The sequence below is a fragment of the Megalobrama amblycephala genome, linkage group LG18, assembly GCF_018812025.1.
Source record: "Megalobrama amblycephala isolate DHTTF-2021 linkage group LG18, ASM1881202v1, whole genome shotgun sequence".
Taxonomy (NCBI): Eukaryota; Metazoa; Chordata; class Actinopteri; order Cypriniformes; family Xenocyprididae; genus Megalobrama; species Megalobrama amblycephala.
Window position 1 is genome coordinate 40,070,116 of NC_063061.1, and position 20,558 is coordinate 40,090,673.

Here is a 20,558-nt window from a genome sequence, read left to right on the forward strand (position 1 = left end):
AAATGAATTATGCAAATAGTATTAACAAGGGCTGCAATTTTATCGCACGCGATTTCACAAAGGCTGTTATTATTTTATGTGCAGCTTGTCAGAGCTGTACAGCTCTGTGATCAGTAGTAAAAGCCAGATATGCCCTGCTGCCGAAGTAGAACATGCATCATTCCAGGAAATCCCATATTATCGCTGTAGCTGAATAAACAGAAGATTGAAACACTTTGATTGATTAAACATGATTAATACACACAACTGCCTTATTCTGTGTAAGAAGCCACATCATCTCACAGAAGGATGCTCAACTGTCATTATGAAGTGAGTTTGGAGTAAAAACATGTTAAATTTGTTGGACAAGATGTTAATAAATGCTTCTCATGTCTGGAAAGATGTTTGACGCGTTTTGCTTTTTCAAATGCACATTATAAGCGATTCAAACTCACAGTGCTTTCAGATGGATTAGTATTTGGAGCCATAGTTCATTGTCAAGCCGTGCATAAAAAATAATCGCAGCTTTGCCATTTCATAATCACACTAAGCCAAAGCATGATTTCAGTGGTTTTTTTCCCGAATCAACCGATTAATCATGCAGCCCTAATATTTACTTATTTCAATTAATAGTAAAATTCAGTCAAATTGAATTGAATAATCCTTACATATCCTAACGTATAAGGAAAATAACGGTAAAGTCTTTATTTTTGTTTTGTTTTCGTGCACAAAAAGTATTGTCGTCCCTTCATAACATTAAGGTTGAACCACTGTAGTCACGTCGACTGTTTTAACGATGTTTCTACTACTTTTCTGGACCTTGAAAGTAGGGTTGCACGATTATGACAAAAATCATAATTGTCGATTTATTCCCTTAAATTGTAATTGCGATTATTAATTACGATCACAATTTACATTGATGTTTTGAATAGCTTTATGCCATTGTTTGAAGCAACTGCCTTCCATAAACAATCTAAAAAACACTCTTCCTGAAAAACTTTTATTGCTTTTTATAGCATTAAGCCACAAATGTGAAATTGGTTTGGTTTTTGGTTTGGGAAAAAAACATTAAGATAACCTGTAGAAAGAAAAAAAATGCATCTTAAGCACAGAATAATGTAAGTGGACTTTATTTTGTAATTGAGCCTTTGAACGATTACATAATTGTGGCATCCGTAATTGTAATTATGATTACAAATAGATGTGCAGTCCTACTTGGAAGTAGCAATCGTTGCTTTTTATGGGAGATAAAAAAAAAAAAACCTCTTGGAGTTCATTAAAATATTGTAATTTGTGTTCTGAAGATGAACAACATGAGGGTGAGTAATTAATGACATTTCATGTTTGGGTGAACTAACCCTTTAAATATAGATTAATCCTGATTAAAGTCACAAAAGTTATTCAGTCAAGAGCAGTGAGTATTTTTTTTTTTTCTCTTTGATTTAACATTAAAAACACAGACAACAGCAGGAATATTAGGCTCCTGTCACTTTAAGAGCTGCACGGATCCAATATACTGTTACGCGTGCGTGTTATTTTTAAACTGTTTGTGCTCACTTAAGACATAACTGACTGTGTTCATGTGTTTATGAGGATAAGTGTCAATACTGGCGTTTTGACATCATTTTGTGTGAATATGTCTGTTCAAGCATAAGAAGACGTGAAAGAGAAATAAATTCGGCATTCGCACGCTGTCTGAGAGGCTGCTTTCTGGGCGAGCGCTTTGGACACACAACTTTCGGCTCGCAATACAGTCGGCTTTCGTCTGCGCTATTCTTTGACCTCGGCTTGGCATGTCATGGCCTTTATACGTATTGGAGATGTTCCTTCCATGGGACAATTATTGTGTCTGGACTGGTTCTGATTGTACTGTGAGTCAATTAGGGATAAAAGCTTTGTTCGGTCCTAAAGGGTCACTGCATGTCTGCAACTAATGCTAAAATCAATCAAAAGCTCAACGGAAAAACCAGTCGCTGCACTATGTTCCAGTTGGCAGGGGAAATACTGGAATAAAGTGGTTGGATTTTCATGGAAAGTTTGGTGTTGATAGTCACATGATATTATCAGAAGTCCGAGATAATGAGAGTATTTTGGTTCAAACAGAAGCAGGAGGGGTTTCCAATCATTGTCTGTTCTCTGTGAGGGGTGTCATTGTATTTCCTTTCTCAACAGGAAGTGACAGAGTGCATGAAAAATAGCGTTCTTTATTCTCTGATGACTTTGTGCTCGAAATCCCAGTGTTTATTCAGAATTATGCATGAAGAGGCTTCTGTATCTGAACCCGTCCGAGGCCTTTTTATGATGGCGGTGGAAGCTAAAGCATCTCTCAGTGTCGGCGCAGTTACCAAGGAGATGAACACAGAAGGGCTGCACTGCTGCGCTGTAATTCACATTCTGAAAGAGAGTGGGAGGAAACTCTGGAGAGAGGGAGAGAGACAGATGCTGTGGTGTATTAAGCACTATTTCTAAATGACATTTGAGGTTTGCAGTGAATGCTGCTCCACACAGAATCATCTCTGCTTATGCTGAGAGTTTGGGTCACTTATAATGTGCATTTGTGAACGCAACATGTGCCAACCATCTTCTCAAACTTGTATTGAGAAGTTGAACAGTTGTACTTGAAAATGTACTTTTTCTTAAATTCCCATTTTTATTTTACAGTGAAATGTTACAGTAACAACAACGACCAAGTCATATTTTGTTTAATATTTTTAATAGTAATAATAATTGTGCAGCCCTACAAACAAGCACAGCAGTTTTTTAAAGCTTTTTTTAATCAGAAAAATCATGGTTTAATTTTTTTTTTAATTTTACAGCGAAATATTACAGTAGCAGCATTTCTTAGCAATATTTCAAAGAGTATTATTATTATTATTATTAATTGTGCAGTCCTACAAACAGCAGCTTTTTTTCTGTCAAAAAAATGTTTTTTTCTTTTATTTTGCAGCGAAATATTATGGTAGTAACTTTTCTTATTTTAATATTTTTAATAGTAAGAATAATAATAGTTGCATCCCTACAAACAAGCACAGCAGTTTTTTTATTGCATTTTATCACAATTTCAATGATCAAAGATCATGACTTGATTTTTTTATAGTGAAATATTACAGTAGTAACATTTCTTATTTGATATTTTTAATAATAATAATAATAATAAAAATTGTGCAGCCCTACAAACAAGCACAGCAGGGTTTATCGCATTTTATCACAATTTTTATCAGAAAAATCATGGTTTGATTTTTATTTTTTACAGCAAAATATTACAGTAGCAACTTTTCTTTTGTTTAATATTTTTAATAGTAATAATAATAAAAATTGTGCAGCCCTACAAACGAGCACAGTAGTTTTTTATTGTATTTTAATGAAATTTTTATTAGAAAAATCATTGTTTAATTTTTATTTATTTTACAGCAAAATATTACAGTAGCAACTTTTAATATTTTTAATAGTAATTATAATAATAATAATAGTAATAATAATAATAATAATTGTGCATCCCTACAAACAAACACAGCAGTTTTTATTGCATTTTATCACAATTTCTATCAGAATTCATGACTTGATTTTTTTTTTTTTTATAGTAAAATATTACAGTAGGAACATTTCTTTTGTTTAATATTTTTAATAGTAATAATAATAATAATAATAATAATTGTGCATCCCTACAAACAAACACAGCAGTTTTTTATTGCATTTTATCACAATTTCTATCAGAAAGTTCATGACTTGATTTTTTTTTTTTTTTTTTTTTTTTTAGTGAAATATTACAGTAGGAACATTTCTTATTTTGTTTGGTATTTTTAATAATAATAATAATAATAAATTGTGCAGCCCTACAAACGAGCACAGCAGTTTATCGTATTTTAATGAAATTTTTATTAGAAATATCATTGTTTAATTTTTATTTATTTCACAGCAAAATATTACAGTAGCAACATTTCTTTTGTTTAATATTTTTAATAGTAATAATAATAATTGTGCAGCCCTACAAACAAGCACAGCAAACCTGGAATTTTTAAATCACATTTTAAATCAAATTTTTTCAGAAAAATTACAATTAAATTTTTAACCCCCAAATCTTGCAGCCCTGCCACACCTTTTCTTCATCTGTCGCTTTTGATCCCCCTTTAAAACATTTCTAACTATAATAAAGGCACAAAGCCCAAAAATATTCAACTGTAATTGTTAAAGCTATGTGCATTGAATTCTTGCTGTCAGAATGCATGAAATGCACTTTCTTTTCTCCATTCATTTTAAATCAACAGGCATTAAGATGCAGAGAAACACATTTACATGTCTTAACAGTTCTGCCTCTGTACTGATTAAACTGGCTCATTTAGGGTGCTTAAACTGAAATAAGTGGATTGCAGAGGATGAATGAATCTTCTGGCTCTGGAGTGTCTGCAGATTGAGAGCAGAGCAGCTGTCCGGAGCTCCAGAGTTTCATTACTCAATGCTGCAGTTATTTCCTGTGCTGGGCTGAAATGAGCCGCCCGTGAGTGTTGACTTCATGCTGTAACACTGTGCTGCATTGGGCAGGTTGTGTTGTAGGTTCTGCTCGGTTTTAAGGTAGAAGACAGATATGTTTCATAGCAGCGGGTACATGTTCATGTGGCTTAGAAACATCAGCTTACAATCAGCAACAAACCACTTAGACGCACAAACGACATTAGACGATCAATAATGCTGAGTCAGACAGACTGACTCCCTTTCCTTCTCTCTCTCTGTGCCCTACAGTGTCATTGATTCTCCTGCAAATACTCTTGAGCATATGTACACGACACTAAAGGCTTTCTAATCATAAACCTAAATGTATTTGAGAATTTTTGTCTTGTTTTAATCTTAAATGTTTTGTATAGCTTTTTGTTATTCTTTGTTCTCACCATAAATAAAGTCTTATTGCTGACATGGAGTTAGTGCAGGTAATTGCACATCAGTTTTTGAGCTAAATGCCAGTTTCTCTTGCTTAATGGACGGAGAAAGCACATTATGTCCAGAGCACTTGATAGTAAACGGCCGTTATGGCCACTCACACACTCCCGCTGTGCAGCATTCTGTCTCCCATGCCCTTGTTTTAAAAAGGCTCTCAGTGGGTCAATCTCATGTCCAGATTGTATTTCACCTCAAAATCAAATGGGGAATCAAATGCATTTTTTTTTAAAGCTACACTATGAAACTTTTGGCTCTCTAGTGGCTGAAGCATAAAACTGCAAGTTACTGGAGGAGAAACATTGTTTTGGTAATTAGACGAGTAATTATTTTGTGCGGATGAATCTGATGGCTTGAGGTGATGATCATCTAATCAGATGATCGCCTTATCAGTGCGAATGTCACTTACGACATCAAAACATCTTCAAAAATAAAACACGGACGGATATCTGGAAAAAAAAATATATAATTTTGAATCTTATGAGCAGTTAAGTAGCTTATATGCCACTATTGTTTTGAGATTTTTATTTTAACGAATGCTGCAAAGGTTTGGCAATGCTGACATTAGGCATAATTGCTATTCATATTATATAACAGTGGAAACTATAACTTAACAAGGTGGTTTATAGGCAAATAGTCCAAAGATGTAAATTGTTTAGAGATTTTGTTTGTTTTGTGAACAGAAAATGTGATTCTATGCAAATTATGTTGATTCATGTTTTATTACAGGTTCTGTTGCTTTACCTTTTTGCTTGCAAATTCTTTTCGGTTCGAGTATTTAATTTGAGTATACAGTATTAGTCTGACCTTCTTTGTTTTACTTACAGATATGTAGTAAATACGAATGGACGAATGATTATTACCATATGCTTACTGTAGTGATTAAGGGTAAAGATAAACACTGTTTTGAAGATGATAATACGCTATGTTACAAAAGAAGTCAATGTAAAATAAATCTAGAACATGTTTGTAAGTATGTACTTTCGTTTTTAGCGCATAGTCGAAGTATGCAAATTCCCCCCTGAACTTTGACCTCTGTTGCAGGTGTGTGATGAACGGAGACTCAGGTGCAGGGGTGGTGACGGCCCCCCCTCCCACCAACCCCCCTCATAAGGAGCGTTATTTCGACCGTGTGGACGAGAGCAGCCCGGAGTACCAGAGAGAGAGGAACATGGCGCCGGACCTGCGGCAGGACTTCAACATGATGGAGCAGCGGAAGAGAGTGTCCATGATCCTACAGAGTCCAGTGAGGACACAACACACATTTACATAAATGCATAAATTATATACTAGTCAGAAGTTTGGAGTCATTACGATTTTTTAAACACTTTTGAAAGAGTCTCTTCTGCTCACAAAGGCTGAATTTATTTGATCAAAAATACAGTAAAAAAAGTGAAATATTATTACAATTTAAAACAGATGTTTTCTATGTGAATATATAGTAAAGTGTAATTTATATCCAGTGATCAAAGCTGAATTTTCAGCATCATTACTCCAGTCTTCAGTGTCACATGATCCTTCAGAAATCATTCTAATATGATAATTTGCTGCTCAAGAAACATTTATGATTATTATAAGTGTTGAAAACCATCTTCATATTTCTGGTGGCATCCATAAAGTTCATTCAGCTCTCAATAAACCCCCTCGTGACTGCCCAGCAATCATATGTCCATCTGAATGTGTGTAAACACAGAGGGGATTCTGTTTATGCAAGCGGACAGTCATGGGAAGAATAAAGATGCTCTTTATCCAGGCAGAAATCGAGGGAGAGACCGAAAGGCAGCTGATTTTCACCCATTCTTTTCTCTTAATGTCCTCTGTGCTTGAAGGAATGACAGAAACCTGCTGCTCTCATACTTTTTAGGCCAAGTACCATCTTCAATCATGAAGTCACTGTCAATGTTCCCTCTAATATTTTAAATCAGCATTCAGCAAATCTCTTTAAGTGCAAGATTCAAGGGTTCGTTCAATGAAAATCCTGTCATTAATTACTCACCCTCATGTCGTTCCCCACCTGTAAGACCTTCGTTCATCTTCAGAACACAAATGAAGATATTTTTGATGAAATCTGAGTCTTACGGGTGTGGATCGACACGAGGGTGAGTAATTAATGACAGAAATTTCATTTTTGGGTGAACTAAACACCAATCATCATAATTATGTTCCAGCGTATAACTCGTCCCACACTGTTTGTGCTCCAGAAGCGAATGATTCCTCAAGTCATACCCAGAATAGTTCTGGCTGTAATTGTGTGTTCTCCTGTGTTTCAGGCGTTCTGTGATGAGCTGGAGTCTCTGATCCAGGATCAGATGAAGAAGGGAAAAACTCCCACCAGTTTGCTTGCCCTGCAGCAGATTGCTGACTTCATGACCACCAGCGTCCCCACCATGTACCCCGCCGCCCCGCAGGGAGGCATGGCTGCCCTTAACATGAGTGAGTATGGGAATGTCCTGCATTAAGCTGCTAAATTTCACACTCTTAGGTGTCTTTTTTATAAACATAAATCCATCAAATAATAATAAATCCAAAAAGTAAAAATATACAATCTACTCCACGTTACTGCAAAAAAAGTGTTTTTTAAATTTAGAGGTCACGCCTTGATGTATTGATGTATTGACCTTCTATTCAGTAATATTACTAGTATAGTTTTTATTCATTTTTAAAAAAAATTCTTCTATTTTAATCTTGTAATTTTGATGCCTGTCATTTTTTAAGTTCAAATTTCATTTTTATTATATTTATTTTTATTTTAGTACTTAATACTTAGTTCTAATATTTTTTTTTTTTTTTAAGTTTTAGTAATTTTGTTGTTTTTGTTATATATATATATTTTTTTTTTTTTTTTCAGTTTGTCATTTTCATACTTAGTACTAATATTTACAAAATATAAGTATTTCTATATTTTCCATTTTTATTGTGAATTTTAGTAATTTTGTGTTTTCGTCATTTGTATTAGTTTTTGTTTATTTGTGTGTATATATATATATAAAATTTATTTTAGGTAGTTTTAGTAATTTTGTTGTTTTTGTCATTTTTTAATTACTTAATTTTTTAAAATATGTATATATTGTTTAATTTTGACAGTTTTAGTCATTTTCATAGTTAGTACTAATATTTAAAAAATATATTTTTATATTTTCCATTTTTATTTTAGTTCATTTTAGTAATTTTGCATATTTTTGTGTGTGTGTGTGTGTGTGTGTGTGTGTGTGTGTTCAGGTTTGGGGATGGTGACTCCAGTGAATGACCTGAGAGGTTCAGACTCCATCGCTTATGATAAGGGAGAGAAGCTCTTGCGCTGTAAACTCGCCGCATTTTACCGGCTTGCCGACCTTTTCGGCTGGTCTCAGCTCATCTACAACCACCTGACTGTGAGTCTGTCACAGTATATACAGCACATCTCAGCAGGACGTTTAATATGTGGGAATTCAATCAAATCTCTCTCTCTGTCTCTTCAGGTCCGGCTGAACTCTGAACAGGAGCGTTTCCTGATTGTCCCTTTTGGTCTTCTGTACAGTGAAGTCACTGCCTCCAGTCTGGTAACCCTGCCTTTGCTTTTTCCTCAGCCATCTGATTGGCTCTCAGAATATGACTGACATCAGACTATAAATGTTTTTACAGATATTATTATAATACTTGTAGGAAAATAAAGTTGTTAGTCGAGTTAGGAGTAGCAATTGGACTGTGATTTGTGTAACGTGTATTTAGCAGCATTGAATGTGTCCTCAGGTGAAGATCAACCTGCAGGGTGAGATCGTAGACCGCGGCAGCACTAATCTGGGCGTAAATCAGGCTGGATTCACCCTCCACTCTGCCATCTACGCTGCTCGGCCTGACATCAAGTGCATAGTGCATATTCACACGCCCGCTGGCGCCGCGGTACGAGCTGTTTCATGAAAAATCATCTCACAATAAACTTTTCTAAAGCAACTGCAATTATTTCATTATTTAATTTTGCCACTATTATATTTTGAGGTGCATTTCATGTCGTTTTAATAGATTTTAATGAATAAATGCATTTTGTATTATTTATTTATGCTCACATTTAATGATACATTTTTTTAATGCTGTATTTATCTGATATATACCATCATATTAAGCATTCAAATAATCCGTCCTCCAGGTGTCTGCTATGAAATGTGGTCTTCTGCCCATTTCACCTGAGGCTCTGGCGCTGGGCGAGGTGGCGTACCACGATTACCATGGTATCCTGGTGGACGAAGAGGAGAATGTCCTCATACAGAAGAACCTGGGTCCCAAGAGCAAGGTACCTCAAATACACACACAGATTACACGGCTATATCAATTTGTTTGTGGGTTCAAGCTTTTATGTTCTGTAAATGTGTGCACTGAAATCATTGCTTGTGTGTTCAGGTGTTGATTTTGAGGAATCATGGTCTTGTGTCTGTTGGAGAAACAGTTGAAGAGGCGTTTTACTACATTCACAACCTGGTCACAGCCTGTGAGATTCAGGTAGGCATCAATTTAGCATTTTTAATGTGTGAAATGATTGTGTTTCCCGCTGGGCTTTAACCCTGTAAAGCTTGTCATAATAATATAGTCAGAGAATAGAATAGTTTATTGAACTGATTTAAAAATCAGTAAAGATTACACACATGAAGCACAAGCTGAAGGTGGACGTTTGTACAATTATGTTAAAGGTTTTTTACTTGCTAAAACAGTATAAACTATCAGTCTTGGAGATTGTGTGTGACAAAGTTTTAATCATTTATAGACCTTAGTTGATTCAGTGGGCTTTATAGGGTTAATATTCCATGTCTGTTTTTCCGGTCTGAAATTCCAGGTCCGCACCCTCGCCAGTGCGGGCGGTCCTGATAACCTGGTTATGTTGGACCCAGGCAAGTATAAATCCCGCCCACGCCACCTGGAGCCGGTTGGAGACGGGTCGAGCTCGCACCCGAAGTGGCAGATCGGGGAGCAGGAGTTTGAGGCCTTGATGAGGATGCTGGATAATCTGGTAGGCGAGAGAACAAACTCTTTATTACTTGTTTGTCCATTTTTTTTCTTTTTCTTTGAAAAAAAAGCAAATCTCTGCTGCATGATTGTTTATATCAACACAAAATCGCAAAAAAAATAAAAACTGTATTACAGCTCTATATATAAAGTTGAAAATGTATTGCATCCAACTTTATCTGCATATATACAGTACACTTACATGAAGCTATATATACTTTTATTTTGCTGCATAATGTAATTATCATCACAGAACTCTTTATATTAAGTTGGATATATAAGTATGTCCAACTATATCTCCATACATACAGTATATACTCATGTAAAGCAATATATACTGTATAGCAAATCTCAACTGCTTGATTGTTTATATCATTGCAAAATGTAACTATATCATCTTTACATATCAGCTCTAATCTGATGAATATGGAAGCTTGTTTCTGCCACTGAATAAAATAAAAATGCTGATTTTTTTTTTTCTTCTCAGAATTACGTGATATAAACTCACAATTCTGAGGGGAAAAAAACTCCTCAGAATTGGACTTTATAACTCTCACTTCTGACTTTATATCTTGCAATTTTGACTTTATGACTCGCAATTCTGACTTTATAACTTGAAAGCGAGTTTATATCTCGCCAATTCTGACTTTATTACTCGCAATTGTGTTTATATCTTGCAGATGCACGTTTATATCTCGCAATTCTGACTTTATAACTTGAAATTGAGTTTATATCTCGCCAATTCTGACTTTATTACTCGCAGTTGTTTATATCTCACAATTGCACGTTTATATCTTGCAATTCTGACTTTATAACTTGAAATTGAGTTTATATCTCGCCAATTCTGACTTTGACTCGCAATTGTGTTTATATCTTGCAGTTGCACGTTTATATCTCGTAATTCTGTCATTTTTCTTGCTATTTCTGAGAAATAAACTCGCAATTGCAAGTTATAAAGTCCAATTTTGAGGAAAAACAAGACTGACTTTTTTCTCAGAATTGGGAGTTTATATCACAAAATTCTGACTTCATAACTTGCAATTGTTTATATCTCTTAATTCTGACTTTATAACTCACAATTGTTAGGGGAAAAAGGCAGAATTGTGAGATAAAAAGTCGCAGTTATCTTTTAAATTGTTTTAGTTTGTGGCAGAAATAAGCATGAAGATATTATAAATAATTTTCTGTAAATCTGCTTTGAAACAGTGTTTATTGTGAACATATTTGACTTGTAACCTGATTGGGTGTCTCTACCTCTCTCTCCACAGGGCTACAGGACTGGTTATCCGTACCGTTGCCCGGCGCTGCGTGATAAAGCTAAAAAGTACAGTGACGTTGAGATTCCCCCTTCAGCCACGGGCTACTCATACGCAGAGGACAGTGACTCGGGTGCGCGCTCCCCGTTAAAGCACAGCTTTCAGCGGCAGCAGCGGGATAAGACCCGCTGGCTAGCCTCTGGGCGGCCCGACGAATCGGCAGAGGAAGGGCAGGACGGCAGCGGTAGCCCCAAGGCGAAGACTAAGGTGTGGACGAACATAACACACGATCACGTGAAACCCTTGCTGCAGTCTCTCTCGTCCGGTGTCTGCGTGCCAAGCTGTATTACCAACTGCTTGGTCTGTGCCAACCTTATTGTTCATAGTTTAGAAACGTACTGCTACAGAGCTAGAGAGGGCAGCTGGTTAGCACCCCGACACCAGGGCAAAAACACCACTTACCCAAGAGGTTTTGGGCGTGACTGCCTTATTTGTTTGACAGCCAATGCAAATTGTCATTTAGACTTGTTTCGTCCTGTAAATATACAGCTTTTTTTGTCTCTCAGCTGACTTTTTCCCTTTAACCTCTTAAAGCAAGGCTCTTTAGGAAAAACATTAACTAATAGACATCTTCCCTAGTTGATCGCTTGGTCCAGGTTGCACTTATTTAACTTATTAACTAACCTATTAATCATAACCTGTTCTGATCTATGGGAAAGCAAATCTCTCCATTGCTTCCTCTGATTTCTCTCTGTCAATCACAGTGTCAAGCTCCTCCCCCTCTCTCACGATTGGTCGAAGGGGTGTCAGGGTTCTCTCCGGCTGCTCAGTGCATGCTGTGTTGCATGATTGATCAGATGCATTGTGGATCTTCTCCTGGGGGACCAGGAGGGTGTGGCATGTGCGCAAAGTGGGTGTGGCTAATCCTTACTGCTGCTATGGATTTTCCTCCCGTTTCTGTTGTTGTTTGTTTCATTTATTGCTTTATTTCGCACCTCTTGTAATGTTTGTGTGTTAATGGAGCCATTACTCCACATGAACGGTTCTCAGAGCAAACCGAGTAACTATTACAGGAAGCTTGAAGAGAGCCATTTGTGTACTTGCTGTGCACTTAGACTATAGTAGACTTATAGTATGATGATTTATAAATGACTTTTAGTTAAAAGCATCGGAAAGCTTTAGAGTGAACAGATGGGTGAATCTCACCAAAAAATGGTCATATTTCATCCGAAACATAATATCACCGAAAAAATGAAATTGTATTTTGCTTAGAGAAAATAAAACCTTCTGTTAGGACCATTAAGATGCGTTAATATTTGCATTGTGACATTATTTTCATGACATTTAAGCCTCATTTTTGCACTTAGGCAAATGTGTGCTTAATTGCCATGAATATAATGTCATAATTAAAAAATGGTATTATATCTTTAAGTCATATTTTAATGGGTTTTTATGGACTTTTTTTCCCCCCCAGTTGTTTACTGATATGAAAATATTTTTTTCTTTTCATATTTTTGTTACAGTTCAAAATGACTTTAAATCACTAACTTTCACTGTTTGGGTGAAATATGACCACTTCAGGGGTTTTTTTTTGACAGTTTTCACCTAGACTGCAAGAAAAAAAAAATTTGGGAATATCAGAGGAAAAAGCAGGATTTTGCCGCACATTCTGTAGGAGAAAAAGCTCGGCTGCTTATATTTATGGAGTCGTGGCTTGCTGTTTGATGACTCCATATTCTTTCCTTCCTTAAAACTGCTTAAAAACATTTGTGTTGGCTTTTAATTTCTCTTTTCTGTTTTTGTTAGTTTCCTTTTCTTCTTTCTGAATTGGATTTACCTTTTCCTGAACTCCTCCTGCGCATGAGTGTATTTTAACTATCAAATTTCAAATTCATCCCAAAAAAAAAAAGAAAGCAAAAACATTGGTTCATGAGTGGTTGTTAACTCTCCGAACGATTGTCTCTAGTTGGGGGAGAGCGTGTTGTGTTGTGGGGCTCTAAACGTGATCAGTGAGTATTTCATGTTTACGTGTTCATCCCATGTGCCCCGTTTCTCCAGCGCCCATACGGAAACCCTTCCTCATGACTTTTGGTTCCGTGCTGAAAGCATTTATTTCATTTTGGTAAAAGCAAGTAACTCATTGGCTACTCATGCCATTCTTACCCAGGCCAAACGCTAACTATCTTTGCTTCAGAAATATTTAGTACTTGCTCTTCATCTTTATTTGAATCCATGTATCAGAGCTTTTGGAGTAAAACTCTCAAACTTTAAGCTGAAACTTCATAAATTGAAGTTTATTTTGTACGTTTTAAGAAAAGTTGGGCGTAATTCTGTCCTTCCTTACAGTGTGTGTGTTTGTGTGAGTGTGAATGTGTTTTCTCCCTCTTACAGTGTGTGTGCAGGGTTTGACATTAATCTTACAGGTACTCAAGGCGGGCGTACACGGTGCGATTTTTGCTGTCGTACGAATTCGCATGCGATTTTTTTTCAATCGTGTGGAAATCGTGTATGCTCGCATGGTCGCGGCTCGTATCATGTGCGAGGAATTACGAGCCGAGCGGAGTGCCTTACGAGCACTTCCCGACCTCCCGATTATTTTTAAACATGTCAAAAAAGTTCGTGAGCTATCGGTTTGAATTCGTGACATGTGTGCGGTTGAACGAGACGATTTTTCGATCTATTTGAAGTTGACCAATCAGGAGCTAAGAAAAACCACAGAAGAAGAAGAAAGATAAAGATGAAGATGACAGCGCCACTGCGAATTTGAAAAGGAGGATAAACTCGCTGAACTTTGGGCGAGTGCTGTATGATGTGTCGAACAGTGTGTACATGACAGGGTCGTCTGAGATTATATTTTACAGCGGATCGCCCTAGAGCTACAGTTATCAGGTTAAAAAATAAATTATGCTTGATCCAACTCGACTCATGATCTGCTCTTGATCACGACATGAAATTTCTCTGTACTACTGTACTGTAGCCTACATGTTGGTAGCCCTTAAAGAAAATATATTTAGGTTCATATTTATGTTTAAATATGCCTATTATAATGTTAGGCCTATTTATTTTTTAATTTCATCTATTTGATTAAGACAAGTGAACAATACATCATATATGCGCAATAGCCTACATCTGGAGACATGGAGTGGGTCAGACATGATTTTAATCACTTCATTAAGTTTTGTTTAGTAGAAAGCCTTTCTTTAACGTGAATTTCGTTTTGTAAAAATTGTATCTTAATTTTAATCAATGTTTCATCAACCATTTGCCTGGATTTAATAAATAAGAAGCAAATATATTCATGGATGCGCGAGCGCGATCACTTGCTGCTTGCCTCACAGACACGAGAAAAATCTCTATAGAAAGCTTGAAATGTCAAATACAAAATAATTCAAAACGAAAAGAAATGGGCTACTCTCTGATTATGTAGGCCTAATCCAAATGAAATGTGCATTCTGCACATCCACTGCGGAGATGATGAGAGTCAGCAATGTCAACTTCATCTTTGCAGCCGACACTGATTTAGAAAACATTAGATTATTAAAAAACAATTAAAATGTCTACTTGCTGTTTTTTTGTCAAATTCATAATCGTTTCTTTTGCCGGTTCTTTATAACAAGCTTTATGCGTGCGCTTGAGTGATATAAATGCTAATTAAAATAGTTTATTCTCTCCAGTATTTAAGAAATTGAATGTGAATAATCAACTAATCAATGTGATTAGTCAACTAATGGCTTGAACAACTAGTCGATGAGCAAAAAAAAAAAAAAAAACTTATTTCACATGTGCCTATTTTCTATCCAGCATGTCACAAAGGGTATTCTGATTTGAGCTCGCGCTCCGCTCGCATGCTCTCTCTCTCTCGCTTCGGAAATCGGCAGGTCGAAAAATCGTGCCGTATATCACCTCGTCCGTGCGATTTTCAGATAAACTCACTCGTGACGTGTGCGTGAACATACGATCTTCCGACCATCAGAATTCGCACCGTGTACGCCGCCTTTACCCTTCAGAGAAACACGACGAATCATTTTCTGTTGCTTATGCTTTTGATCAAACCTCAAGTACCTGCAGCAACATGAATGATTCCTCAAATCATATAAAATCACTATTTAATTACTCAAAAATAACTTAATTCATTTTTGCAGAACCGATGTGCATTATTTCAGTGTTTAACATCAAACATTTATGACATGGTTACTTAAGTGTACCAGTGTAATTGTTGTTTAGTTGCAAATTTATTTACTCATTTGTGTTATTTTAGAAGTCAAGTTTATAATCAATACATCGTTGTTTAAATGTTGGCCTATTTAAGACATTATTACTGCTATATTATTCTGTAAAGCTGCTTTGAGACAAAGTGCATTGTGAAAAGTACTATATAAATATATTTATAGTTTTTTACAATCATTAGGACACATTTCTCAATACTTTGGTCACTTTTCAAAACTCTTCACACAGTCTATGTGGCTAAACTGTGGATCATTTTCATTGCTTTGGCACAAAATTACATAAATTCTTTTCTCATCAAACACAACCAACAAAAACTTTATGAAACATTAGGGCAAAGTTTACATACTTTTTTCTGAATAATACAGAAATTTGCTACATTTCTACAGTAAAACCATATTGAAATAATAGATTCAAAATCTAAAAAATGAAATGCTATGAAAACAAATGGATGTAACTGAACACCTACACAGATATTAGTCTTTTAGTTTCATTACCAGCTATACAACAGGGGAAACTAAGGAATAATTTAGTACTGTAATGTAAACATGGATCATGAAACATAAACTGCAGTGAATTATAAATGGAAAGGTGTCATTCTTGTGTTTTAGGTCATTGTTTTATGAGTCACAAAGTGTGTTTGTTTGGGTGACATGTATGAAGTGTTTTGATAGTTTCAGTGCTGTTTAGATATGAAATTTACTGTTTAGGAGTAAAAACGTGACCCAAATATTGAGAAATGTGTCTCAGTGATCTCTTAAAACACATCTTTGATCACCAAAATGACTCATTAAAAAGTTTTTCCTTGAAAAAAAATTCTTCATGCCTTAAAATAGCTTGAATGTAACTCTACACCCTTGCCTCATTTATTATGCATGGTTCTATGAATATACAAATTAGCCCCGCCTCCACTCACACCAGCTCAGAGATCCTGATTGGTTATAAGGATAGTTTGTGACATCAGAAGCACCAGCGATTTCACACCGCACTTTTGAGACATTTTAAGGAGAAAATACTCAGTGCTAAATGTCTTAAATAGGATTTAGCAGTTTAATTAAAGTCTCCCTGTGATGAAAATCATGTTTTTAATGTTGTTTATATGTCTATGTGGGGTTTTTAAAATGCTTTAAGACAAACCATGTGCAAATTCATAAGTCAACGCCATTGCTGAGTATTTTCTCCTTAAAAAAACTACCTTGTAACCAATCAGAATTGTTTATAAGGACACTGATTGTTAGAAGACAGCCGTCTGACTCACGAATGTGAATATCATTTGTGTGACATTAGCAACACATTATTAGCTGTTTGATAACATAGTCAAGCAAAACACTAATTATATTAATTACCGTTATCTGCCGACATTGTAAAGAGCGATACCATTGTGCAGCGTTTACCTCAGTAAGTTGACCGAGTGGATCTCTGAGCTGGTGTGAGCGAGTGGAGGCGGGGCTAATTTACATATTCATTGATCCGCGTATATTAAATGAGGCAAGGGTGTAGAGTTACATTCAAGCTATTTTAAGGCATGAAGAAATTCTTTTCACAGGAAAACACATTTAAGTATGTCATTTTGAGTCGTTTTAAGGGATAAAATTGACTACAGGGAGACTTATGCCTTACTATATTTGTCTGCAACTTCATTTGACATTTTCAGTGGTCCAGGTTTGCTTTTGTGGTAGTCCTGGACAGCATTAATGTTGAACCGTGTGTGTGTGTGTGTGTGTGTGTGTGTGTCGTGTTACAGTAGCTGAAGGGATTTTCTGGCTGTCCACTCACGCCTCTGTCCACTGCCTAAACACAAACCCAGCTTCTGCCTCACCACCCCACCTCACACCTGCCTCCCTCGTGGTCTTTCATCCTCTTAAATCTTCTGTTTTTCTGTCTGTGCTCTTTTCTTTCCTTTTTAGCATTTTCTGTCCTTACTATACGCCCAACAGCAGTATCAATGATGATGGGGGCCATGGCTGCCCTGCACTGATGTAAACTGATTTAGAATCATATTTATTGTGGTGAAATGTATAATATTATGTTACATTGCTAAAGTTAATATTTGTGTGCAGAGGATTAGAGGAATTTAAAATTTTGAATTTCGAATTTTTAGAATTCTTGATGCGCAAAGAGTTCCCAAAGCAAATCGTTCATCATCATTGGTTCGTTGCTCAGTGGACAATTATAATTTGACCAGTAATCTTTCAGATCTGCTTTGTGTTTATTTCGTATTGAGGCATGACTTAAACTTCTTTTTTTGTTAAATATTTAAGTTGGGTATTTATTTTAAGTTTTGGTTTATTTGAATGGCTTTGCTTTGATAATTTCAGTGGACTAAGGAGGACAGTCTCCGACAGGCTGCTGTGGCCAATCAGTTTGTCCCGATGAACACCAACCCCAAAGAGGTCCAAGAGATGCGCAACAAGGTCAGAACCTTTTTTCAATGATGAGGGGGCAAAAATGTACTGTGACATGTCTTTTATCACATTTTTGCTGTCTTCGTTTGGGAAGAACATTCTCCACAGACCCCAGGCAACAAAATGTAATTTTGTAACAAAATATATATATTTTTTTTTTTAAACAAATGCAATTTTACTCTGTTTATTAATGTTTTTACTCAACATTTGTGCAGTTTTTGGAGGATTTATCATATTTTTTTAAATTTATATAAAGTAAAAAAATATATTTTTTTAAATGGGTTTTTATACAAAAACAGTAAAATTCACTTTTATAAAAGACCCACATTTCTAAATTTCATTCAAGGCGGTAACATGGATAATTTGACATGGTTTAGTGTAAGATTTTTGCCCATCTTTTGGAAAATACAGTTTTAAAAGTAAAAAAATATATAATTTTTACCAGTAGATGGCAGCAGAGCTCCACTAATTGCTATTTGATTCACTGAAAGACATCTCTTTTTCAGTTGGATTCATATCTAAATATTATGAAATCACAATTATAACACTAAAAGCAACTTTTTGTCAAAGAATTTAGTATTTTATGTAATAAAAAAAAAAAAAAAAAAAAAAAAAAAAAATATATATATATATATATATATATATATATATATATATATATATATATATATATATATATATATATATTTTAATATTTTAATATTGTTACATTATGATGAGACCCTGCTTAGAAACTGGACAAAATTCATCCACAAAATCAACATTTTTGAAAAACTTATTTTTTTTTCAGTACAAAAAATGCGAAACTTTGACGAAAAGTAATTTTTATTGTCATAATTGTGATTTCATAATATTTAGATATGAATCCAGCTGAAAATACTTGCGAAAAGATGTCTTTCAGTCAGTCAAATAGCAAATAGTGGAGCTCTGCTGCCATCTACTGGATAAAGTGATCATTTTTTACTTTTAAAACTGCATTTTCCAAAAGATGGGCAAAAATATTACACTAAACCATGTCAAATTATCCATGTTATCCCCATGAATGAAAGTTAGAAATGTGGGTCTTTTTATAAAGTGAATTTTACATAAACTGTTTTTGTATAAAAACCTATTTAAAAAATATTTGTACATTTTATTTATATAAATTTAAAAGATATGATTAATCCTCCAAAAACTGCACAAATATGAAGTAAAAACATTAATAAACAGAGTAAAATTACATTTATTTTTTTATTTTTTTAAATTATTTTGTTACAAAATTACATTTTGTTGCCTGTGGTCTCTGGAGACCCCAAAAACCCTGAGTGTGACTTTTTTTTTCTACACTAACATAAAACAAGATATCACTCCATTTTTTTATTTTTTTTATTTGTATATCTAGAAAGTGTTAACAACTGTACAAAGTTTCATGTCATTTGGACAAAGAGAACTTTTTATTTTTATTTTAACAAACGTCGTTTGTGGTCTAAAAAGACCCTATGAGGCTTAATGTCAGTGATTTTGCTTCCGTCAGATCCGTGAGCAGAATCTGCAGGACAAAAAGACGGCAGGTCCTCAGTCGCAGGTGCTCACAGGTTCCATGGTGGACCGCTCGTTCGTCCAGGTGAGTCTCTCTCATCTGCACACTCCTGTTCCTCCCATTAGATCCAACATATTCTGTTCCCACCGTTATATTTCAGTGTGTGTAACGTTTAATTGTGTCTTTTGACCCCAGAGAGTGACTATATGGCACGTAAGTAAACCACATGACCAGCAAGCCAGAGCTGTGTCCATTTTCTTTTGGTTTGATTGGTTTGCAGTGCCATGTTTGCCCTTTTTCTTTCATTTTGTTTGGTTCATTGACTGTAAACTATACAGGATGATACTGTTGTCACACGTACAATAATAATTCTGCATGTCTCACATGACGTTTGCCGTGCTGAGCTGCTAATCTAGACCAGTTCATTAATCAGTCTGGTCTGTGTAGTGTACTATTTTACGTGTTATATTTTTATATTACTATAATAAATCTTTAATTTACTACAAGATAATTAATTAATTTAATTTATTGGTAATTCACAATTATTTTTTGGAAGCATTTTTTCTGTTTAATTTTCTCCATAGGTATTTAAGATTTTATTTTTAAATTTATAACTATTTGAAAAGTCTTCTTTTAATGCATTTAAACACCACTGTCTGACATGCTGATATTATTTAACATCCCATATTAACTGTAGTTAGCTATTATAATTAATATCTGACTATTTTAACGGAAGCATAAACCATCAGAGTTCATGATAGATCTGTCTTGAATAATTTACATGTTTATACATGTTGCATTTATACTCTGTAGGAGTCATTTTAAAACACCCTAAACGCATTAAAAGAGTGTTACAGATGCAGGAGTGTGTGTTTGCCACTAACATCATTCATCTAAACCACTCGAGTGCAGCAACACTATTACAAACCAGAAATCTTCAGGCTGTAGAGTATGATTTAAGCAGAACTCGTATATTGAACATTTATAAATTTATATTGATCTCTCCTGACCAGTCACATGGTCGTGTTGTTATTATGGGAGCAGCAGTATGAATCTGTGTGTGGTTTGACTAGCACACATGTGTTTGGTTTCTGGTGTTGCAGTGCATGACTCTGAGCCATGACATCAGCCTGTCCATACGCTTCTTTAGGAAATGCTTTGTGCATGTCTGGAGCGTGTGTGTGCTTCAGTGAGTGTGTGTGTGTGTGAGAGAGAGAGTGTGTGTGCTTGTGTGCTTGTGTGTGTGCTTCAGTGAGAGTGTGTGTGTGTGCT

The 20,558-nt window shown here is 35.3% G+C and overlaps 1 protein-coding gene across 18 annotated transcripts in view; it reads left to right on the forward strand.

Annotated features, from left to right (window-relative positions):
* add1 (adducin 1 (alpha)) overlaps positions 1-20,558 on the forward strand; it is a 38,995-nt gene that overhangs the window by 6,335 nt on the left and 12,102 nt on the right. For 8 of the 18 annotated variants that reach the window (XR_007181163.1, XM_048165242.1, XM_048165240.1 and 5 more), the window contains exons 2-13: positions 5,953-6,154; positions 7,179-7,341; positions 8,128-8,279; positions 8,367-8,447; positions 8,638-8,787; positions 9,032-9,175; positions 9,283-9,381; positions 9,713-9,886; positions 11,151-11,498; positions 17,681-17,776; positions 19,281-19,370; positions 19,482-19,499. Coding sequence is in view for 17 of the 18 variants with exons in the window: in XM_048165242.1 (XP_048021199.1) it covers positions 5,960-6,154; positions 7,179-7,341; positions 8,128-8,279; positions 8,367-8,447; positions 8,638-8,787; positions 9,032-9,175; positions 9,283-9,381; positions 9,713-9,886; positions 11,151-11,498; positions 17,681-17,776; positions 19,281-19,370; positions 19,482-19,499 (1,710 nt within the window). In the remaining variant the exon portion in view is untranslated. The remainder of the gene's footprint in view (positions 1-5,952; positions 6,155-7,178; positions 7,342-8,127; positions 8,280-8,366; positions 8,448-8,637; positions 8,788-9,031; positions 9,176-9,282; positions 9,382-9,712; positions 9,887-11,150; positions 11,499-17,680; positions 17,777-19,280; positions 19,371-19,481; positions 19,500-20,558) is intronic. The other 10 variants (XM_048165246.1, XM_048165234.1, XM_048165247.1 and 7 more) reach the window with 3 other exon arrangements.